General features: G+C 37.5%; 1 protein-coding gene across 1 annotated transcript in view; it reads left to right on the top strand.

The window, feature by feature from the left end:
• The window catches only part of DCDC1 (doublecortin domain containing 1), a 496,388-nt gene that overhangs the window by 398,808 nt on the left and 74,099 nt on the right, over positions 1-23,481 (top strand). The window contains exon 22 of the mRNA XM_073216357.1: positions 16,233-16,356. Coding sequence (XP_073072458.1) covers positions 16,233-16,356 — 124 coding nt within the window. The remainder of the gene's footprint in view (positions 1-16,232; positions 16,357-23,481) is intronic.

The following is a 23,481-nucleotide window of genomic DNA, read 5'->3' as shown; positions in this document are numbered from 1 at the left end:
GTGAAGCAGGAAAAGGGAAAAGTGAGGCCCAGGGCAGAACCTCTAACTGCCCCAGACTATGGTTGGTTTCACAGATGTTTACTGAGTGCAAACTCTAGACCAGATTCTGTTCTAGGCACTGAGACAAAACAGACAAAATCTCATGAACTGTACAGCCTCTGAGAAATACTCTATTTCTTATACACCGAATTTCATGCTACCCACAGTATCACTCTATGGCAAATGTAGGATTTGCCATGTTTGTTTATTAAAAGTCACATGTGTATTTATTAAGAATTTCCTTTGAATAAAGCATTGCATCAGGAGGAAAATGTGAAGGACCCCTTCAAGAGTCTTAGAGATGATGGGAAGTTGCTATTGCTTCTTACCTCTCAAAGAAAAACTCAATTTTGCTGTGAAAGAGCAGAGGTAGGGTGATTTTGGATGCTGGTTTTAATAATTTACTCAACAAACATTTATTGGGCACCTCTTTTATGAAAGCCACACTTGAACTGAATTGTTAAAATTACTGCATAAACTAGGTTGCTTCCTGGGCATTCAAGGCTGTGCATGTCTAATGAGATCTTTCTCCATGTAGATTATATGATTCATGGAGTTGTAGGGATCTGAATTTGTTACAAGCTCTTTTTAAGACATATAAGACTTAACCAGGTAGATCTTACTGGACCTTATTTTCCTCACAGAGAAATGATGGTTAGATAAAGCAGCCCATAAATTCCTTTCAAATACAAGAGAAGAATCATCTGGACCTGAAGGGTAGAAAGGGAAAGCAGTCTCTCCACCCTTGGTAAAACTAATGAGAAAGAAAACATTAAAAAACAGTTAGTGAGATGCATTGAACATTCATTTGGCATGTGCTAACTCAGTATTTCACCATACTTTTAAAGGATAGCTCAGAGGTGCAAGATTTATGCAACTTCCCATCAGTTGTTTGAGTATATCTAGTGGGTCCACTAATCCTACTAATAAATACCTACCTGACCTTAGTATTTTTATTATGGCCCAATTTGGAAAGTATGATGACATTAAAGTGCCTGAGAGTCAGGTGCCTGTCTACAGTGACTTCACGTGCCTGTGAGCCTGGGCTCCGAGCACAGAGGCCATGCCATCGCCTTGCAGCAGTCACCAGTGGTGGGCACGAAAGGGAATAGAAGGAAAGCGGGACTCAGTTGAGTTTAGATCTAACATTGACCCATAGGGATCCTTTAACACAATTGTATTTGAGGATCTAACATTTATTCATTTGTCACTTAGTAAACAGAAGTTGTGAGAATGAGGAGTCTTAAGTGAAGGCATCTCATGGGTGATTAGATTTTCAATCATATAGAAGTGAAATATAGACCCATTTAGTCAATTGAGGCCATTTATGTGGGCAGAAAGATTCCTAATCTGCTTGCTTCTTAAATCATTCTTTAAATTACCAACAAATTCTGCTTTTAGTTTTCTTCTTTAACTCATGAACTCTAACCCATGCTAGTCAGTTCAAATCGGCTGTCTCCGTTAATCTCCCCCTACTCAACTTCTGACAAATTATATCTCACATCTTATTATGTTCTCTTATACTGCATTGCAGTGCTGTTCTATTAAGAACTTCAAATGTTGCTAGTGTGACTGAATGATACATTTTTTCATTTTATTTAATTTTAGTTCACTCAAATTCATATTTAGAGAGTCACATATGTCTAGTGGCTGCTGTATTGGACAATGTATCTGTGTTGAATCATATTTCACCACATACATTGTTTTTCCATCCAAATAGAAAGGTCAAACATAACATTTTTATGCTTCTTTTTCAATTCCCACAATACTTAGCACAAAGTTATGTATATGTAGTATTTGTAGGCACTTGATGATTATGCTTATATTTCAAAAGATCATAAAGAATAAATTACTTTCAAATATAGAGGTGGGAACTCAAATTTTAGAGCTTCAGACTTTGAACTAATAACTGTACCATCTGTATTGATTATGTTTCAGATACTTTGCTATGCTCTAGGGATACAACCCTGTGCAAGATGGTTGGGGCCCCTGTCTTCCCAAACCTTGCAGCTTAGTAAGATGAATAAAAAGTTAACAAATAATTGTTGGTTACGCCTTAAGTGGTGCTTGTTATAAAGGTCCAGTGTACAAAAGCACTGAGTCCACACAGCTCTGAGAAGGTCACACTGAGCCTATAGGCCCATGACAGGATAGGTAGAGATCATCTATGATCAGAATGGATGCCTATACAGAACTTTTTATTTTGGTCTTAAGACAGCTAAGTAACTTTAAACACTACAGTCTGAACTATAGATACTGGCCTAATGACTTCTTTAACAAAAAAGAATTCCAATCAGTGCCACTCCTTTAGAAAAAAAGTATAACAATATGCATCAAGAATTTTAATTAATGTTCTTTGACTTAGCATTACATTTCTAAATGTCTAGCTTAGGGAAGTAATCCTAAATAGCAAGGAGAAAACAAACTTTATGAGCAAATATAACTACTTCAATGTTTTATATAATTGTAAAAGTTAGAAACAATCTAAACATTTAACAATAAGGAATTAGTTAAGAAATCTAAGGTATATAGTTTATGAGCTTTTATGCAGTTGCTAAGAATGAGGATAATGAAAAAAATGACAATGAAAAAGATAAAATGAATGTTATAAGTTAGTGTAAAAAATGTAGGACATACAATTTTAAATGTAGTTTGACTATAACTTTATAACTTTTTTATAAATGGAAATGATTGAAAACCATCCCCCCAAAATTCCATAGTAGAGAAAGAGTAGCTGGAGAGGAATACACAAATATGAATTACAAAATGTCCTCTATCTCTATACTTAGAAATTTATTCCAAAACACAAAAGCAATTAGTATTGATCTTTGTAACTTATTTTGAAGATTATGAACTAGTTCCCTGTGCTGTTGTAATTAACACATTACCACAAACTTGGGTTAAAACAACAGTTAATTTTCTCACAATTCTGGAAGCCAGTAGTCCAAAATCAGTATCACTGGGCTCACATCAGGGTGACAGTTGGGCCACACCACCTTAGGAGGCTTTAGGGGAAAATCCACTCTTTGCCTCTTTTGGGTCCTGCTGGCTGCTGGCATTCCTTGGTTTGTGGCCTCATGACTCTCTCCATCTCAAGATCCTTAATCACTTCTGCAAAGTCCATTTTTGCCTTATAAAGTAGCATTCACATATTCTGGGCATTAGGACATGAGTATCTTTTGAGGGGGTATTATTAGCCTACCAAGATTATAAAGTACAAACCCTTCATTTTACAAATCTTAAAATGGCCTTGGCCAAAAAACTAAAATGTTTATTTAAGCATAAAGAAATTGATTGGCAATGATGGAACTTCAGGACCTCATTCTGAAAAGCTATTTTGAGTAGGGTACCATTCCGTTATCTGCCAAATCATATTATGCAGGTTATCTCTTACTCTGCTTATATGCAAGGGAAATCTTGAATGCTTACTTATATTCTCATACTCTTTAGACTTAAGATTTCTAAGATTTTGAGTATCAGTATGTGGGGAATTGAGAACCTAGAATTCACCAGCTAGATTTTAAATACAGTCCAGATTAGCTCATTCATTCATTCATTAGTAAGTGGGCAGAGCATCCCATGGGCCAGCCTTGTCTAAATCCTGGGACCATTAATTTCCCATTTCCTCCATGTTGACTTCCCCTCTCCCCACTCCCTGAGGAAGAATTAGTGGCTCTCTGGTCAGTTTTCTCAGTGTTTATACAAACCCTCACGATCTCCTTGACCACCTTGTGTCACTGGTACTTGTTCCATTGGTCTATCCGCTCGCCATTCTGAGACTCCTCAGGGATAGAAACTGTCTCAGTTCCTTGGATCCCTGGCACCAAGCAGCACAAATGTGAGAATGGGTTGGATGGTGCTTCACCAAAGACCTGCTTTAGGCAAAAGATCCTTGTTATTTGATTACATTTGTGGACTTCCTGTAGATGGTTATTCTTTTTCCAGTGCTCTCATGCCTCATCGTCTCTTTTCTCTAGATAATTGCTCTTGTCCTTTTCATTTGGAATCTCTACTGTGTTCTTCTCTCCCTCTAAGTTGCTGGTTCTTTTTTTCTTATCTGTTTCCCTGAATCTTTGTTTGAGGCAGAACTAAAATATGACTCACAATAGACAATCTATAGACCTGAAAAGCTGTTTGGGGAAATATTTCTGAAGAGGAAATATTTATGAAAAGCTATCACTCCTTTATGACTGTCAGTCTCTTTGGACCTGTCCTCAGTAGTGATATAGTGATGACTGAAGTCCATCCCGTGATCTCCTGGGAACCCAGACTGTATCACCCTTAGACCAGGCAAGTGGGTTTCATCATTTTAATACCAATATTTCTGAAGAACTGTAACCACTGCCTCCAAGAGCATTTCTTGGAGAAATCAAAGAAAGCGACCATTGGATAAACCAGTGGGTGAACACTAAAGGAGGACAGGACAGGAGTTGATGAAAACAGCAATGAAAACTAGGAGAGAGAATTGTCAGTGGTGGCAGCAACCCACGATAGTTCCTCATAGGTATACAGCAGAGAAAGCAGTAAAAACGTTCAGAGGAAGCACAGAAAAAAATGAAAGACTGGAGCAATAGGAATAACTAAGATTATACTAGAAAGTGTGTAGCCTAAGCTGCTATGACAAACTGACTTCAAAACTTTTAGGCATACACAGAAGAAATTATCATTTCTCTCTGCATGATTGCTTATAGATGGAGGGGGTGCTACAGAGCTTGTAGGCACCTTGCTACTCTCATCATGTGACTTCCACCTGTGGTCTAAAGTGGCTGCTCCAACTCTGGCCATTCTCAACCGGTGGGATGGACAAAGGCACCCAGGGGAGCCCCCACTCATATGCTTTAAGGGTAAGATTTGTGGGTGGTGCACAGCACAGCCACTCAAAGACCACTTGACTGGAACTTTGATACATGGACCTAAATTCAAGCAAATTTTGTCTTTAGCTGGGTAGCCATGTGCCCATCTAAAAATGTTCTACTGCTGAAAGAAGGGAGAATTGATCTGGGGGATAACTATTCCTTCCTGATATGGATAAATAGAGGCAACCAAGAGCCTTAAATGGTGAAGTGCAATAGTCTCAGCCAAAGGGTTGGCTAGACTTAAGTGGAGCCAGGAAATGAAAAGCTATAGATAAAAATCATTCTCTTCTAGCTAGATCTCTGTGCCTTCACTCAAAAGAGTTAAATATTTTGTAGTTATTATACAATTCCAATGATTGTATTCTTTCTCCATCCCTCTTCTTCACTTTCACTATCCCGAACTCCTTTTTTTCCATGTATACAAGTCATGTATACTTCAAGGATTCTCTCCCACAACACACATTTTATGTCTATAATATAAAGCTCATAGTATTTTCCTTCCATTAGTTATAATTGCTGTAACTCCTACTGAAAGAGCCATTTAAAAAACTACATATTATCTTGTATTGTTTTCAAAATCTTCTCCAGATATACAAGTTTATTTCTTCCCCAAATTCTATATCTTTCCTGAGGGCAGAAGCTTTCTCTGAGTTCTTTTAGTTCCCTGTAGTGCCTAGCATAGTGCTGGGGAGAGCAAGCAGGTGCTCAATAGATAATTATTCATTTGCCTTATTTGCACAAAAATCTGTATAGAAACTTCAGGGAGTTTATCCCTCAAAGATCTGAGATACCAGAGCTAACCTGCCTGTCCCAGATAGGTAATAAATGAAACAGATTCAAGAATGAAAAGCTCCCATGGGATTCCACCTTAAGAATTATTGTTGAAGGAAAAGTTTTGTTTGTTTGTTTATAAATCTTGCACTCTATAGAGATTTTACTGTAGTCACAGAGAGAGCTTTGCTTTTACACAAGTATGAAACTCTCTGAGTATGGGAGATAATGATAGGTTTTTAGTACTGAATATAGATTAGCTCTATGTGTCCAAACTCTAAATAACCAGGAAGCTCAACGAACTAGAAAACAAAATAAAATAGAGCAGGTTAAAGACTTATTTTAAAAGGCAAACTTGCAAAACATGTCAGGTTTGGGTTTATATCCATTTGTATATCCAGTTATTTTTCTGCACTAAATACATACTTATTGCTGGCAATTACCATTAATGTACTACAAGTTTCCACCATATTTCATAGTTCATTTTTTTAAAATAACTTTGGGTTGTGTTCTAGGGCTTAATTAATAATCTTAACTGAGAGGGATATAATGTAAAATTATTAAAATTATCATGAAATAAGTACTATTTTCAGTGTAATTTTTGGAATGATTTCTCTTAAAAATTTCCAGTTATGTAAGGTGGAAAGATGATCATGAAGTTCTCCCTTTTACCTCCTAGTTGCCATTGAAGTCTACTCTCTCTCTCAAGTAATTTTCTAGTCATTAAAATAATGTAAGAGGTGGGGCAAGTGGGATTATATATGCAGATGAACAAATTCCAGCTGTTTTCATTAGTTTGTATAAAGATTGCAAGAATAAAGTAGAACAAGGTTTAATATGCATAAGTTACTTGATTTTTGTAAGTTTGACCTGTAAGTGCTCCAGCATTCAGGGTCTTGGGATAAAGTTACTTAAAATTTAAATTTTAAAAATTATTATTTACCTAAACTATTAAATTTATCTTTAGTATTCAGTGTAAATTACAAAATTAATGTAGCCTAAAATACTTCATGCAGTGGTAGTGGTACAAGAATAGAGGGTGATATTTGATGGATCCAAACTTCCATCTATGCATCTCATCTTTTCAACCTTATAGTGTTTAAGATCATTAACTTGTCTGTGTAGTTCTGATTTTGAATGATTGCCTCCTTGTCTATGGAAGTAGAAGTGTAGAAAGCTTCAAAACAGTTCAGAATCCATGGGAATTTGTTTGGCTATTATCAAATCACATCAGAGGAAGTAGTTGTTACTACAGTTTCTACAATCTCCCCTTTTCCTTCTCTTACGCTATTATTTTTTCAGAGATGGGGTACTTAAAGTTGGTCTTACAAACTGATTACTATAAAAAATCAATGTATGAAATATATGTGTTCTGTATGAATAACATTTGTTCACTATTTCTAAGAAACCATGCAATTTAAATTAATCATAGATGAATTCTAAATGGTCTAATCTGTGGCTTAGATGAAAAATTGAAAAGTGACCAGCTATGTAAATAAATAGGTTATAATGTAAAGCAGAGTTAAAGAGTTTCTTTGACAGTTGCGGGATGTGAATTGGATCCTTTTTACATGCATGTTTGTTAGACACTGCTGTTTTGAGGTGGAATTTGCCCGAGTATTTATGATTTACTGTCTCAGATCCAAATTATATATTGAATCATATTTTATTACTGTGTTCATTACATTGTTGGGAACAACATAATTGTGCCCTGATAGAATATGAAACAAATTATTTCTCTTCAACTGGAACACACTGAGGCTTGTTTTTATTTTACTATTGATTTCTAAGAGTGCAAAATAATACCTTGCTGTCAGGGTGTGCACAGTCTTGCACAATATCTCATATCCTGCCTCAGTGCTGAAGTTCCGTCAAAGGCACTGGACTCCAAACACATGATCTAAAGTGTTTTTGTTTCCCATTCCTCTATAAGATAAATTACATAGAGCATTTAGGTGGAGCTGTGATTCTGTTAATCAGACTGAAACTGATATGATCAATCCTGGACTTAGTTTTTGAGAAAAGAGGTGTTTATCAACTGGAGTGTTGAAGAATAATCCTAAATTTTGAACAAATACAGAAGGATATTTTAACTTTGGTATATTCCTATCCTTCGGGGTAGATATTCATGATATCAAAAATATAATTTTACCTTTAATGGAAAGGTAGAATTAATAAAGACATAAATAAATTTGCCTTTGAACCTTAATTGGCTGCCTTGTAGATTATGTATATATATGTGTTTTCACGTAAGTCCTTCCAAAGCTTGAGATGTTTTGTTTTATATAATGTTTCTATTTAAAATACCAATTGTTTAAAACGCCCCTTTCTACTCTGAAGAGAAGAATGGAAAATTATTAGAGGTAAGTTCTTCGGAAACAAGGAAAAGGCTGCCTCCAAGTATTGCGTGAATCACTGTCTCCACCTAGTGCTGACTTTCAGGAATTAAGATCCTGGAGTCCTTAACGAATCCTCTAAAGTTCTAATTTACTTTACGCACATGTACAGCCATTATAGCTGGGTCTGCTAGTCCCGTTTCAGTTGAGGGCTTATCAGCTTTTCATTTATAAAGTAGAATATTAGGAAGCCTATTGATCCTACATAAAACTCACTTTGTGCTAGAACTCTGCACTATAATGGTCTTTGCTCTGTGTGAATGATTATTAGAAGGGTAAGTTGAACTTGACCAGCTCCTTTTAGAAAACACTGTGATAGGCTGAAGTTATATAGGCACTGCAACTCCTCTTCCTTTTTTGAAAAACTATAAAAATTAAACTAAAAAATGAGTTCATATCCATGTATCCATACAAGTATGATTATATAAATCATAACCGCATTGAAGAAATATGGTTTAAATTCTGTTTTTTAATCCTGACCCTTGAAGATTAAATCCTGTCTCCAACACTCAACCTCTTTGCCAAGAGATTATATGATTTCGGTTCCATTCTTTTATGGCAAGAAACCCCACCTGAGAGTATGGCCAGCTAGAGAATTAAATTGCCACTCCTCCCCCCTTCTTTGGTGTTTTCATTCTCATTTCCTAGAAAACAGTAGCCTGGAACAATGTTTATATGCCAAAGGTTTATTAGGAGGTGCATTCCTAGGTCAGAAAAAGTGAAAGATAAATGAAAGTGTGGCAGAGAAGGAAGGGAATAAAATACTAGGTGGAGTGTTGTACAGTTGGCTGTAGTTTCATAAGCAATCTTACTTGGAATGCCTTTATCCAGGCTTTTATAACCACCATATCTTGGTAAGAAAGGGAAAGGGATTCATTTATGAACTCTTTATCATCTCTGGTTCTCATTAATCAAATTATACCCCAAGAGACATTGACTTCCTCCATTCCCCCACCCACCTCTGGGTTATGTTACTGACCCTTTTAAGAATTTTTAGTTACTGGAGAAGTCAGAGCCCATGTTCCATGATGCAATGTTTCATTTGAATCCTGAAACAGTGGAAAGACCTGTCAGACCTGGGAAATGGAGCCACTCCAGCTTCTGATTCAGTGGGTCTGAAGGAAGCTATGGCAAAGGCTAGCCCTCTTCCTGGAGATGGGTGGCAGAGCTGGTATTAGCTGAAGATGAATTGACAATAGTGGTGGCCTAGGATCTCCACTGACCATGTGAATAAAAGAGGTTGGTGGGGCAGAGTAAACTTGAATAGACACATAAACTAGACCCACTTCTATCTACCTGTTACTCCACACTGATCCATTTGTACTTCTAATGATATCCAGACCCCGTAAGAGAGAAAGATGCCCTCAATTTTGCCTCATGGGGGAAGTGACAGTCCAGTTCTTCAATATGGTCATTTGTTGCAATCTTCCAAAATGACTTAAAAAGGGCCCGCAAATGAGCTCTCAGTCCCCATTGCTGCAGCTGGTCCTAAAACTAATGATACACTTTAACTCCCTCCTCTTCCACCCATTCTACATTTCTTTTATTCTTGCCCAGGCTAGTCTGGTTTACTTGCCCAGGACTTTATCCTTGAGAGGTCTCAGCCCTTAATATCCTTGCTTTTATCAGTGCCATGGCTACAATTTCCTATTTGCTCTTGTCACTGGGCATAGAAGCATTAAGTGATGTTCCCACGTTCCCTTGGTTGCAGACTTATGCCTCCTCTCTGCCTTTACTGTGTAGGAGCAGGCTTCACTCACCACGGTAATCAAGATAAATCTCCAATCAGCAGAGCAACCCCTTTATTGCCCTGCTGATCTATTAGCATAAGGAGCTCAAAGTGGCCAGGAAATACTAGTTTCCCTAGGTCAGTGGAAGATTTATTGTATCTCATGGCAGAAGTGTTCCCACAGTGAAAATCAGCACTCTAACCCTGAAAACCTAAGGTTTGGGAAATAGGAGTACAAATTCTGAGCTAAGTGACTAGGAGTGCCAGTAAGAAGGGCCAGTCCTTTCTCTAGCCCTTGGTTTCTGAACCCACACATTCTAGCTATTGAGGTCACTACACTGTATGTTGCTGGGGTGACTGCATCTCCTGGTCCTTTGGGATAGCATTCCAACCCTGCATGGGGTCTCCCAAGCTGGAATATTTGTTGAGACTATAAGGCCCTTCCTTCCTTCTGTCAGGCCAGCTGCTTTTGAGTAATAACATACAGTGTAAGACACTGTTAACATCCTTTGCCATAAAATGGGTGCCTTATAAACATTCTCACAAGGCACTTTGGCTTTCCTATCCACTCAGCTGTTGAGAACCTCTTCTATGATGGATGCTCCCTGATGGGTATTAACGTGAAAAATAATATCTGCATGCTTTGTACCCTCCCCTTAGGTTCATCCACTTACCTTTCGCTCAGAATTCCAGTTTCCTAATCTTCCAGTTTTATTTTCTTAAAGCTGCTGATCAACAGGCCAAACCATTAAGTGCTACCTATGAATCACCATATTCTGATTACTTATTCCTTTCCACAAAGTGGATGATCGAGTTATGCTACTCATAACTATCTATTGGAACATTTTCTTTTTACCACTGTCCTTCAGAGCCACACCCAGTGGGACTACAATGTGGCAGTAGTCCACTTCTGGTGAGTGCTGATGTATCATACTGACCTCTTTATGAACCAGATTTTGTGAATGAGGCTTGAGTCCATTCATTTGTCAAATGGTTGTAGAGGAATTCTCTTGAGGCTATAGGTGTATGTTAAGGGAGAAGAATCACTATAATAGATTAAGGCCTTCTGGACTTGCTTGAGCCTAATCCTGAATATACCACTTCCCTTGTAAAAAGAATGTAGCTGCATGGGACTCATCTTATGACGTTAAGGATTTAATTACACATAGCTCTTTATGGGCGGTTCACATTTCTTAGTCACTTAACAAGTTGTGCTCTAGTTCTCAGTCTCAAAAAAAGCTTTTCAATACACCAAGGATTGTTTCTCAAAAGCAGAGTGGCTTTGTGTTGCAGAGTATGATCTTGCTCCAGAATGTCAGGGTCCACTTGCATTTCTCTTACTGGGCGTACAAGAGACCTAACACACCATCCTTACCACCTCAGATACCTCTAGTGCCACTGGATCTGCCAGGTCTTACCTACCGTCCAGGTGACAGTGAAGCTTGCTCTGCAAACTGTACCTGCTTCAGATTCCTCTTATGGTATATATTGTCTCTAAAACCCAAAGGATCTATTAGTGTTATGCCCTTTGTTGTTATAAAAGGTACAAAATGCAGCAACTTGACCTTTATCTAAGAGTAATATCTAAGATCAATGGATATCTATAAACTCCACTGATGTGGCAGACCTCGAATTTTCATAGGATTTATTTCCTACCATCTGTCTCACAAAGGAAGACCAACAATTTTGGCTACACATAGGAGAGAAAAAGAGGAGAATGTTGTTTCATGGAAGTCAAGTGAAGTCAAGCCAAGTGAAGAAAGTGTTTCAGGAAGGGGGCAGTGACCATTTGTTAGACACTCATGTTGGGTCAGGTGTGTCTTAAGAAATGACCTTTGTCTTTGGGGATGTGAAAGCCCTGATGAGACAGTTTCACTGGAGTCTCAGAGATGAAAATCTAATTGGAATTGGCATAGGAGAAAAAGGGAGAAGAACAGAAGATAAGGAATTTGCTATTAAGGACCATAAAGAAATAAGGTAATAACTGGAGTTAGGATGTGGGTTGTAGAGGTTTTTTCTTCTTTTGAGATGTCATGCTGTCGGGCATTTTGCAGATGGAATGAACCAGAAAGTTAGGAAAGTTAATAGAGCAGGGCAGAAATACAGTCCTAGATGAGAGAGGATAAGGTCTAGGGCCCGAGCACAAGTGTTGGCCTTAGGTTAGGGCACAGATAGCTCTCCTGGGCTGGCAAAGTGTAGGGTTACAGAAGTGAGTTTGGTAGGTTTGCTGATGGGACGCTGAGGAAATTCTCTTCTGACCACTTCTATTTTCTCAATGAAATAAGTTTTTCAGCAGTCACTGAGAAATGAATGATGGTGTGAGGCAGGATTGAGTGAGAGGGAAATGGTGTGCCTCTCAGAGGCCTGGAGTCAGTGGGCTGGAGGAAGGCAGTGAGACAGCCAAAGTTCTAAGGATCCACTGGAGGTTTGTGGTTGTATATTTTAAATAGTAGCTGTCAACACTATTAGATCTGATGCTCCCTTTGTATAACAAATATTTTGTAATGATTTTACTATCTTAAAATAAAATTCATAGTTAATAAAACCTAACCACCAATGTAATTTCTAAAAAAAGAAAATGCTCAACCAGTAAAAGAAAAATAATTTTAAAGTAAAAGTAACATGTATTTCAATATAAATTCTCAGCACAGGTTTACTAGACAACATAATTAAGTTTCTAGATACTTGGCTTCTATGCATAGAATCACCTAAATGTGTGAACTACAAATGCTAAAGGATTTGTAGTCATCATACTGATGACTCAAAAATCATGAATGGTGGTATCATTAGTGATGGGATTTTTCCAAAAGGCACATGAAAAACATCAATCTTCCCTTTTTGAGATATTGGAGGGAGTTCCATCTCTTGAAATTTCAGTGTGAATTAAAATGGTGCAAAAATGCTTTGTTTATTATAAAATATAGTTTGGTTTTAGACTCAGATATATAGGTTTTCACCTACAGGAATGCTCAGAGGGAAATTTGAAAGTATGTGGGATGCTGTACAAACTTTCTTTGTGCAGGGCTTTCCCACACTTTGAAGGACATTTGGTATTCTTGGTCCCCTGCTAGCTGCAGTGACAGTAATGTCCTCCAATCATTGTGATAACCAATAAAGTTCTCAAATTCTCTAAATACTCCCTAATACACCACCTAATATACTTCCTAATATACCACCATATACCACCTCCTATTCTCATTGTGTTCTATTGACTTACTGTGATTCCATTCATGATTGTTTTATGCTTTTCTGCAGCCACTGTTCAACTATTAAGGCATAGGCTTCGAGTAGGTAGAGAATTAGATTTAACCAGGGTTAGTTATTTGTTCCAAGGAAGTACAAAGAAGGAAGAGTGGAACAATGGGACAGGACAAAATAATGGTTATAATACTGGACCATGAATCCTAGATAAGTATAGAGGGAAGACGTAGAGGGAGGTTATAGAGTGTGACAAGGTGATAAAAGCAATAGGTTGGAGCATTTGGTAAAGTTAAGAAATTGTTAGAGTAGGGCTACTTAAATATGTGAACTAGAGAAAAGGGAGGTACTGGTGAGAATGTGGGGCTTTTGAAGCTGAGATCTTAGAAGTGGTACAGTTATTTGTAATGACCAGTTTGAGGCTGTGTTCATGGGAAAGGTGGCTGATAGGAGATGGAATTGCGATCACTGATGACACTGAGAAGCTAGGGGTGTGATCTATTTAGATATTGAAAAGACGTTAAATGATTATAGGAGCAGAAGTGGAGAGAACAAAAGCAAGCCAGGATAGAAAAATCTTTAATAAATGAGAAGGAAGGGCACAGAAGAACTGATTCAAATGCATCAAGAAAGAATAGGCACTACAGTCTATTGAAATGTGCTTCAAAGCAACTAGAGACCTTTGGAGGTGGATGGAGAAACAATACTCTGGAAATAGCTATGAGAGGCAAGAAAGAGAGCTTCCACACACATACCTTCAGGCCCAGGAGAACTTGGGATGTTGGTGAAAAAAACTATAACTAGAGAGATTTTCAAAAGAAGCAGATCCTTAGGGAATAGTCAGGTATTGATAAAAATAAAATTTGATGCAACCTAAGTATGTGTGTTTCTATCATTTTCACCAGCAACAGCAGGAACTTCCCACCTTCTGAAGTTGTTCGTTCATTTTCAATAGTTCAACTATGTTGTCTGAAAGAGTGAACTTTCCATTTCTCTTTACACTTCATTTCAGATGGTTGGGTATCTATTGTGTTGTATGTGGCTGACAGTCTTGGAGGCATTGTGGGAAACTAAAACATGATGTCACTGAGAAAAGGAGAGAAATGTAATACAAGGGCTGTATTTGCACCGCTGCCCTGGCTTCTGAGAACCCTCCACTTGGTTCCACCTGGTTCCATGTTGCTAAGAAATAGGTCTTTCCTTCCACCTCCACCACTCTGTGTTCAGGCCGCATGAATTTCCAGCAAGCTTTTGAGAAACATGGGCCTTTGAACAGGTGGTCTTGATGGGGCTTGGCAGTTTTCGGAAAACTCTCAGGCTCTGATGACCATGATGTGTGCTAGAAAATTATAGGTGATGGGCTGCTCCTTGATTCTCATTCATTAATCAGCATTTATTATATTAATAATTATCCATTGTTTAAATTCTAGGCTAAGTATAACTTAGCCCTAGTGATTATTCTCTTGCTATAATGTTAACTTTTATCAGCTAATATTGATTTAGTAATTTTACATCTTAATTTTAAGTAAGATTGCTGTATTACTTCTTAAATTACCAGTGACAGACTTTATTAAGAAGCATGTCTCCCCTTCATGGAACAAATTAACTTGTTTTCTATATTTTTTATGGCTTAGAATATTTTATATAGCATGAAAAAGATCTTTCCCATGACCTATCCTCTATTTTTTATCAAATCTATGAGGTTTTTAAAATTCATTTAATTTCATCAAAATTTTTGCATGTATTAATATATGTATTCATAATATACTTTTAAAATCTTTTCTATGCTAAATATTTAGCTCAATTTTCCTACTTGGTTTGTATCATACTTTTAGATTTATCATGAATTTAAATTTATTTGCAAGAGATTTACTATTTTATTTTTATTTCAAAAACATTTCTTTGAACCATTCTACTGACATTCTATTTTATAAATTATTTACTTCTATTTGAATCTTTGTTATTTCATCTATTTTCCATGGGACAATTTTATGTATTTTTAAAAATAAATTTATGAGTTGATTATTTTATTAATTTCCTTTATTTGGCTTTTAAGAAATAAGCACTTAATATTATGAATTCATCTTTTAATATGATTCTAGATGTAACTTGTAAGTTTTTGTGATTATTATGTTCATTGCTTTCTAAATAGCTGTTGATCATGTTATTTTTTCCCTATGTAATAGTATTTTTGGAGAAAGAATGCATTTTTAAAAGTCATCATGTGGTGAAGTTGTAAAATTTAAACTTTCATTCATATCTAATTTTATTCTATCATTTGCACAAAGTATAACTTATTAAATTTTCATTTTAAAACTTTATTGAAATTTACTTAGATTGTGGTAAATATTCCAAATGCTCCAAGAATTATTTAGAAAGAGGTATTTTCTGTTAGCAGACTGCCATGCATCTAAAACATGGTCATACTTATATTTATTAGTTATAGTAGTCATGTGTTTAATGACTTATTTGTTACTTAAAAAAAATTGGCTGGTGGTTTCATAATCTGTTGGTCATGTAATGACATCTCCCAAAATAATTGTGTCTATGTCATTGTCTCTTTGATGTCTAAAAAGTTTTGCTTGATTTTTTTCCTATGTTAGTATTATTATATATGTCACTGTTATTATAAATTCTCCCAATTATACCATTTTTAATTTTTCCAGATTAAAAAAAAATTCTTTCATTTTAAAATTGCTTTTATTTGTATCTCTTCTACCCAGAAAATTATCAAATTTGGTCTTTTAATTCAAACTGAGTCTTTGCCTAGTATATAAGAAATACTCAGTTAATTTTTTTTATTAAGGTATCATTGATATACACTCTTATGAAGATTTCACATGAAAAACACTGTGGTTACTACATTCACCATATTATCAAGTCCCCCCATATCCTCCTGCAGTCACTGTCCATCAGTGTAGTAAGATGCCACAGAGTCACTACTTGTCTTCTCTGTGCTACACTGTCTTCCCCATGACCCCCCTGCCAACACCATGTGTACCAATCATAATACCCCTCAATCCCCTTCTCCCTCCCTCCCCACCCACCCTTCCCCACCCCTCCCCTTTGGTAACTGCTAGTCCCTTCTTGGAGTCTGTGAGTCTGCTGCTGTTTTGTTCCTTCAGTTTTGCTTCACTGTTATACTCCACAAATGAGGGAAATAATTTGGTGAAGTACTCAGTGAATATTTTTAAGTGACATTGAATCTTGCTAAATTCCTTTTTATCTTTTGTTTTGTTTTAGATGGGCCATAAAACATGAAGGGACCACCAAGCCGGGCCAGTGGAAACATTCCAGAGTTGAAAATCCTCTCTGGAACAAACTTACCTACATGTGGCCAGTCCTTCCCAACGGCCAACTGAATGAGGTTGTATTGCTTAGTATAAGAGATGATTGTTGAGACTTTCTTTCAGGCCCAATATGTGGTCAATTTTTCTGAAAATTTCAATGCAGCTTTTGAATTGCAGTTGGTTGTTAGATAAGAGATCAATTCATTCTGTTCTACCAATTAATTAGAAAAATGTATTTAAGTCTTCCATTATGCAAATGAATTTATTTCTTCTTATACTCTGTCAAGGTTTAGTTTATATATTTTGAAATTTAATTCTTAGACAAACACATGTTCAGAAATGTTATATCTCACTGGTGAATTGAAAATTTACCATTATACAGAGATTCTCTATAGTTCTAGTAAAAGTCTCATTTATATTAGCAGAAATATCCCAGTTGTTTTTAGTTATTACTTGCCTATTATGTCTTCTTTCTACTACTTTTACTTTCTGCATTTATATATTTTTATGTTTTAAGGTGGCCTGCAATAATCAGTATGTAGTTAATTCAAAAAGAAATTGTCTAACAATCTATATCTCTAAACTAAAGGATTTGGCCTTTTCTATTTATTATAATGACAAATGTATTTGTATTATTTTTTGCTTTTATTTGTCCTGACTTTTCTGTTTCATTTTTTACCATTCTTATATTCTAGATTTTTTTATCATTACATTTTCCCATGTACTAGTTTGCAAATTATACTGTCCATTTCCATTCTTTTTATTTTTCTGAATATTTCAATTAATGTATGTAAATGACAAAAATCTGAAATGAACAAATATATTTATTCTTCCCTAAAATAATCAAGAACGTTAAAATATAACTTCAGTCGTATGATTTGTAATATAAGCTATTATTATCATGTTCTTAAAACTATTTCACAAGATATTAACATTGTATGTAGCTAATATTTATTTAGATTTACCCCCAATAACTTCTTCTTACCTCTCTATCTTTCCACCTGTGGTTACTTTCCTTCTGCCTACTATACCTTTCTTTTAGTTATTGGCAATCAATTCCTTCAGTTTTTACTTATCTGAGAATGTCTTTATTTTGCCCTTATTCATGTAAGGTATTTTCCCTTATCCATCACTGACTTCTACTTCTCACTGTTGTTTTTGAGGAGTCAGCTGTTATTCTTAGGGTTATTCCTTTGAAGGCAATCAAGCTTTTCTCTCTGACTGCTTTTAAAACTTCCCTTTCCTTTGACATTCTTCAGTTTCACTACAGTATGTCTGAGAGAGGATTTCTTTTTATTCTTCCTGCTCAGGGTTCTTGAATCTGTGGGTTGGTATCTTGCATCATTTCTGGAAAAATTATCACCCATTAGCTCTTCAAATATTCTTTTTCCTATAACCCCACACTACATGCTTTACAAAAAATTCTGATTAAGGGTATGTTAGAGCTTCTCATTTTGACCTCCATGTTTCTCAACCTTTCTTTCATATTCTATCTCTTTGTCTTTTTATTATATATATATATATATATATATATATATATATATATATATATATATATATACATTTTTTTTTCCCATGCAAGAGATTTTATTATCTGAAAGAGAAAGTGTCTGCCCCAGAGGGAGGGGGAGGAGAGAGAGAGAGAGCGAGAGAGAGCCAGTGAGCAGGGAGAGCAGGGGGACAGAGAGACAGAGACAAGGAGAGAGAGGGCAGCAGTGTGGAGCAGAGAGTTGTGCCTTTTACTGTGGCGGATATGCTCGGTCTGTTGCCTTGGGGGAGGGTCGGGATGTTTAGAGATAAGGTGTAGTAAACCCAGGCAAGCCCCAGGCATAAATCTCACCAGCTTATGTGCTTGGGACCATGAGGCAAATGGAGGATAAATCTATTTTCTTATATTCCTCCCTTTTCTGTTTTATAAGTGGTAGAGGATTTGGGAAGGCGTTAAGGTCAGTCTTCAGTAACTGCTTCCTGCTGATTAGGGGCGATCAAGTTCATTTTTGTATTGATGAGGGCGGTCCTCAGATGAGCCCTTGGTCTGCAGTGGCGATGGTGTATTCCAAGTTCAGAAAGGATCATCGTCTTTGGAGAGGGGTTGGTAATCCTGTAATATAAGCTGGTTAAAGGTTTGGTTAGAAATTTTTTGCATTTGGGCTGATTGCTATGTTTACATAGGGTGGCTGAATTATAGCATTCTTTGGGGACATATGTGTGGGCAGAAAGAGAAAAGGGTTGGTGTTGGAAAGAGGTCTGGTGGGAGAATAAGTGCTGAAGCATGACACATGGCGGTTGTAAGGGAGGTCTTAGAACTCAGTGCTGGCTGAAACTTCTTCAGTGATGAGTGGAAGTGGAGATGAGCAGCATGAAATGTGGAGAGTAAGAGGTCCCATCAGGGTGGAGAAGTAGGAACCTGTGGGAGATTTGGTGGGAGGGGAATAAGCTGAGACAAATGGCTTAAGGTGGGAGTTGTGTGTCCAATGGAGAAGACTCCAGTTTAACTGCAGTTGGTGTGGAAAGGATTACTGTGTATGGTCCTTTGCCATTTGGGAGTTGTGGATGATGTCTTTGTTGGTTGGAATGGGCATAGTTTGGAGAAGTTTTTCCTGTCTATGGTAATGGCCTTATAGCATGGGCAGAGCTGAACTCCCAGGTATGTGACTTGAGCGGCAGACAGCCGAACTTTGGAGGGTGAAATGATACCTGTGTTCTGAAAGTTTAAAAGGAGAATAGTATCCTGTTGAGAGGTTTGTAGGGAGGGACTGCATGGGAGATGATCATCTACATATTGAAGGGGGGTGGAGCTCGAGAGAGTAAGGGACTTAAGGTCTTATGCTAGATCCTGTCCAAAAAGGTGGGGACTATCTCTAAAGCCTTGAGGAAGGACTTGTTAAGTGGTCTCTGAATATTAAAAATTAACTTAACATAAGGAATTTCCTGCCTTGATTTTTCTCTGGGATACGGCGGCGTCTTGGTCTGGGAGCATATCAAAAGGCTGCCTGCCCGGCTCCCAAGGTGGGCTGAGGTATTGTCTATTTGCTAAAGAATCCTGCCATTTAATATGCCATCTACATCTGGGTCTGCATGCTAAATTAGTTGCTCAGTTTGCAAAATTACCTCATCAGATCTGAAGGAGGAAAGACAGCTCATAGGCCTGGGCCTTTTAGTATGCTAAAGTGAATCTTATACATGATTACAAATGATTAGCATAATACAACATGTGCTACTCTTCTTTATCTGGGGAACATTAGCTGATCTCACTGAAGAATGATTCTAGAGCTTAATGTTCAACAGTTTTAGTGGGGGGAGGGGTTCCTAGCATGTAGTTACATTGCTCTGACTGCAAATATCCTGCCTTGCTTTCTCCAGAGGCTCTCACCTTATTCTGTTTAAGCCTGTGGTCCCTGTCTCATTCTCCCCTCTGCAGATAGAGACTCTAGCTGCTGCTAGGGAAAAAGGGTGATGACCGCTCTGGCTGCTTCATGCTGAGAGGGGGCCCAGTAAAGGGTGCAGCTAGGTCTCCATCACTGGTCAGTTGAGAGGGCCTCGGAAGGTTGGCGCTTCTATTTTGGGTTTCATTTCTATTACTATTTGCAATTTTGTGGCTTCTAGGCAAGATATAACAAATTGTCTTATTAGGTTAAGTAACAACATCTGGAGTTGGATTTTCTATTCTAGAAGGACAAACTTGACGAGATTAAGAATGCATGGCTGAATATGAGAACTAGAAATATAAAGAGTCTAATTGAGAATCGTAGCCAGGTATCATGGGGAAACTAGAATTCTGGATCAAATTTACATCTCAATGACTAGTATTAGGATTTAGTATAGATAAGACTGCATTATTGAAACAATACTTTTCTCTAAAATCACCCTCATTTTTATTAGAAGTAGCCAGATTAAGAAAATAATTAACAGTTGGTTTGATTATTTGCATAAGTGCAGCAAGAAGAGTAATTGATTACATGGGATCTTTTAAATGTGCTTTGCTGGAACTTCTTGTAAGGAATTTCAGATTGAACTTTTAAGGGATCCTTGAGGTCAGAAAGCCAAGCCAGACTCGCCATCAGGTTGTGCCTGCAGTACCTGTAGATTTGGGTGAATTCCTCTCTTCTTGAGATTCCCAAGACATTCCTGAGGTTCCTGCACCTGCCAGGAAGTCACCTTCCTTACTGACCTGGTAAGGCTGCTGGGAACTCTGTAAACAAGGTACCAGGCCAGTTCTTCCAAGGGGCTTTGTTGGCTTTATAAAGTCAATCTTAGGTCCTTAAAGCTGTCTGTTCATATCTGAGTTTATGCACGTGTCTCTCAGGTGTGACATTCCAGTCAAAGCCTTAGTAGAATAACCTGTGTTTTTAATTGGTCCTCTTACAAGGAAAGTAGGTTCTTATTGAACTTATCCAAATAAACATACTGCCATGAAATATAAAAGTAGTCACTGAGAGTTTTTAAATTCTGGAGGGATCAGGTAGAGAGAAAGATAAAGTTTCAATTCTGCTTACAAAGACAGTCATTTACTAAACTGTTGTCAGCTTAAGAGAAAAAGCTTAAAATACTTTATCAGCAACATTTGCAACAAAAAGTCCCCAAATCATCTTCCTTACTTTACTTAATCCTATGTAACTAATACCTGTTCTGCTGAAATCTAGTTTTTTACTAGTTTAGGAGTAATAGAACAGTGAGTATAGATGACAAAAGACTTACAAATGACAATGGTTAAGGATCTGATGAGAGCTTACTGTAAGACAGTTGTAAGGAAATTTGGATATTTCTGTAACACAAAACATTCAGTAACAAAGTTTATCATCATTCTTTTTGACAGTGCTTTCCAGGTAATTAAGCAGGTAATTATATATCAGATAAATAAGCCAAATTAGCCAAATATTTTCCTCAATGAGGAGAAAAAATTCCTGACACATTCCAGGGGCCCTCTGGAAAATATCAGAATGAGCTAGAGGTAAAAGCCACCTTTTTGAATTTGATTTTGGGAAGCTGTTAACGTTTTTAAGGCACTTGCCTAAATAGAATCATAAGTCACTATGAAACAATACTTATCTGTTTAACCCGAATGACAATAAAAGATTTTAAAGGCAGAACAGAAGGTTACACAGTTGTTAATAAAGCTTAGCTTTTAGTCTTTTTAATATTAAGATCTCATTTTCTTAAATACTCAGACAACTTCATTGAGACTTAAACATGAGAAACTGCTTTGATAAAACAATTAGAGAACCCTTTGCAATCTTTCAACATTAGCAGTTGACTAATAAATCTTTGTTGTTTTAACAAAGAATTCTAGTTTTGCTGTGTACTTGATATTGAGACTTATTTGCTTTAATTTCACACATCATGGCCATATTAAATTCTTTCACAAACTTTCTACAACTTTCTTTTTACATTCAGTGTTCTCTAAATAAACAGCTGTACTTCAGAACAAAGTTACTTTCTTTTATCAAAAGACACAATCTTTAGCATGTAGAAATGTTTTCCTTATTACTTTAAGTAGTTTTAATTGGAATTTAAAACTATTAGGTACCTTAATTTTCAGTGAACACTGAGAAGTAGGCTATTGTAAACTGTTACACTAGCATTCTTTAGATTGACAAATTTATTAACACATTTTATAATTTCTGGAACCGTGTGCTTTGCAGCCCAATCTTACTAAGCACAAAATGTGTCTAAACTTAGCAAAACTTTAAGGTTTCAGGTTACCACAAAGATTCTCAGGCTGTTTGTAGGTATACACACTTTAACACACAATTATTATTAAGATGTTCACTTGCTACACTTAATTTATTCATAGTGATACAGTGAGAGGACAGAGCTCCTGGCATGAGCCAGGAGGGTACAAGAGAGCCTGTGGTGGTGCATTGTCTAAGAGTTTTATAGGCAGTTGAGGATACTTAGGAACATGAAAAAAGCTTAGGGGTGTGGACTTTGAGGCAAGTAGTAGGTGTTTAGAATTGCAGGGGAGACAGAGAGAGCTTGGTTCGGAGGTAAGAGAAAGCTTGAATATATGGGATCTCTTTACATTTGCCCATGTGCTCACAGAAGTTGTATAAGTTGTGGAGAATTTTAGGATCTAAAGAGCCATTTTGAGGCCATTTAGACTGATTGTCTAAGGGATATTGTGGCCAAATCTCATTAGAGTAGCGAACAGGTTTGAGGTCTGGAGTGAGGTGGAGGGGCTTTAGATTATAGCACCCTAGCAGTGAAATCTGCAGGAATGGGGGGGCCAGATCCCATGGTGAGAATGAGACCATTCAGAAGTCACTGAGGCGTCCCTGAGCAATTGAGGTCACGGAGAAGACCAGGCACAGTTAGGGGGTCGTCACCACCTCTAACTGCAGGGTCGAGGCGAAAACACCGAGGAGGCTTGGTACCTGGTACCAAGAGTTTACGAGTACAGTAGATATGTAGATAAAGGGAGACCAGGCCTCAGTGGATGAGGATTCTCACCATGAGGAGGCAGAGAAGGGTCAACTGTGGGAATCAACCGTAACTCTGAAAGTCGTAGTTGGGGGTGCCCCTGTCCCAGAGAGGCCCTTGGGGGTGCTGGACACTCAACAGTCACTTCCCAGGTTCCAAAGGGACATTAAGTTGACCATGAAGGGGAGACTCACCAAATCGAAGGCCAGTGTTGGGCGAGAAGACGAGCGACTGGGGAAATGGAGGGTGAGCCCATGGAGGAGGATTGGGCAGTGAGGGTTCCCAGAGCAGCTCAGGTTCCCAGAGGAAGAGCAAAGTCAATGGGAGAGCCCCATCCGAAGTCATGGCACCAATGAAAGGGTATCTCGCCGCGACCCTCCTTACCCAGAATGACTCAGGAGACACGGGCCCTCGCAAGAGATTTTATTATCTGAAAGATAAAGTGGCTGCCCCAGAGGGGTGGGGAGTGGGGAGAGAGGGAGAGAGAGAGAGAGAGAGAGAGAGAGAGAGAGAGCAGGGAGAGCAGGGGAACAGAGAGACAGAGACAAAGAGAGAGAGGGCAACCTTTTTATGATATATTTTTGCATCATGTTTTCAGGCATCTTTCTTTTAGATTACTAATTTTCTCTTCATCTCTATTAAATGTGTTCTAACTCCAAGTGAGGGAAGCTTGTGATATGAATTCTCAACAAATTTAATTTTTTCTTCTGCACAGAAAAAAAATGAGAAGGTCTATTTCACTTGCAACCACCTGGGAAGGTATTATCTCTGGTTTGCTTTCT

This window comes from Manis javanica, chromosome 11 (genome assembly GCF_040802235.1).
Source record: "Manis javanica isolate MJ-LG chromosome 11, MJ_LKY, whole genome shotgun sequence".
NCBI lineage: Eukaryota > Metazoa > Chordata > Mammalia > Pholidota > Manidae > Manis > Manis javanica.
Note: the sequence above shows the minus strand (reverse complement) of the source record. Positions and strands in the feature narration are given on the sequence as shown.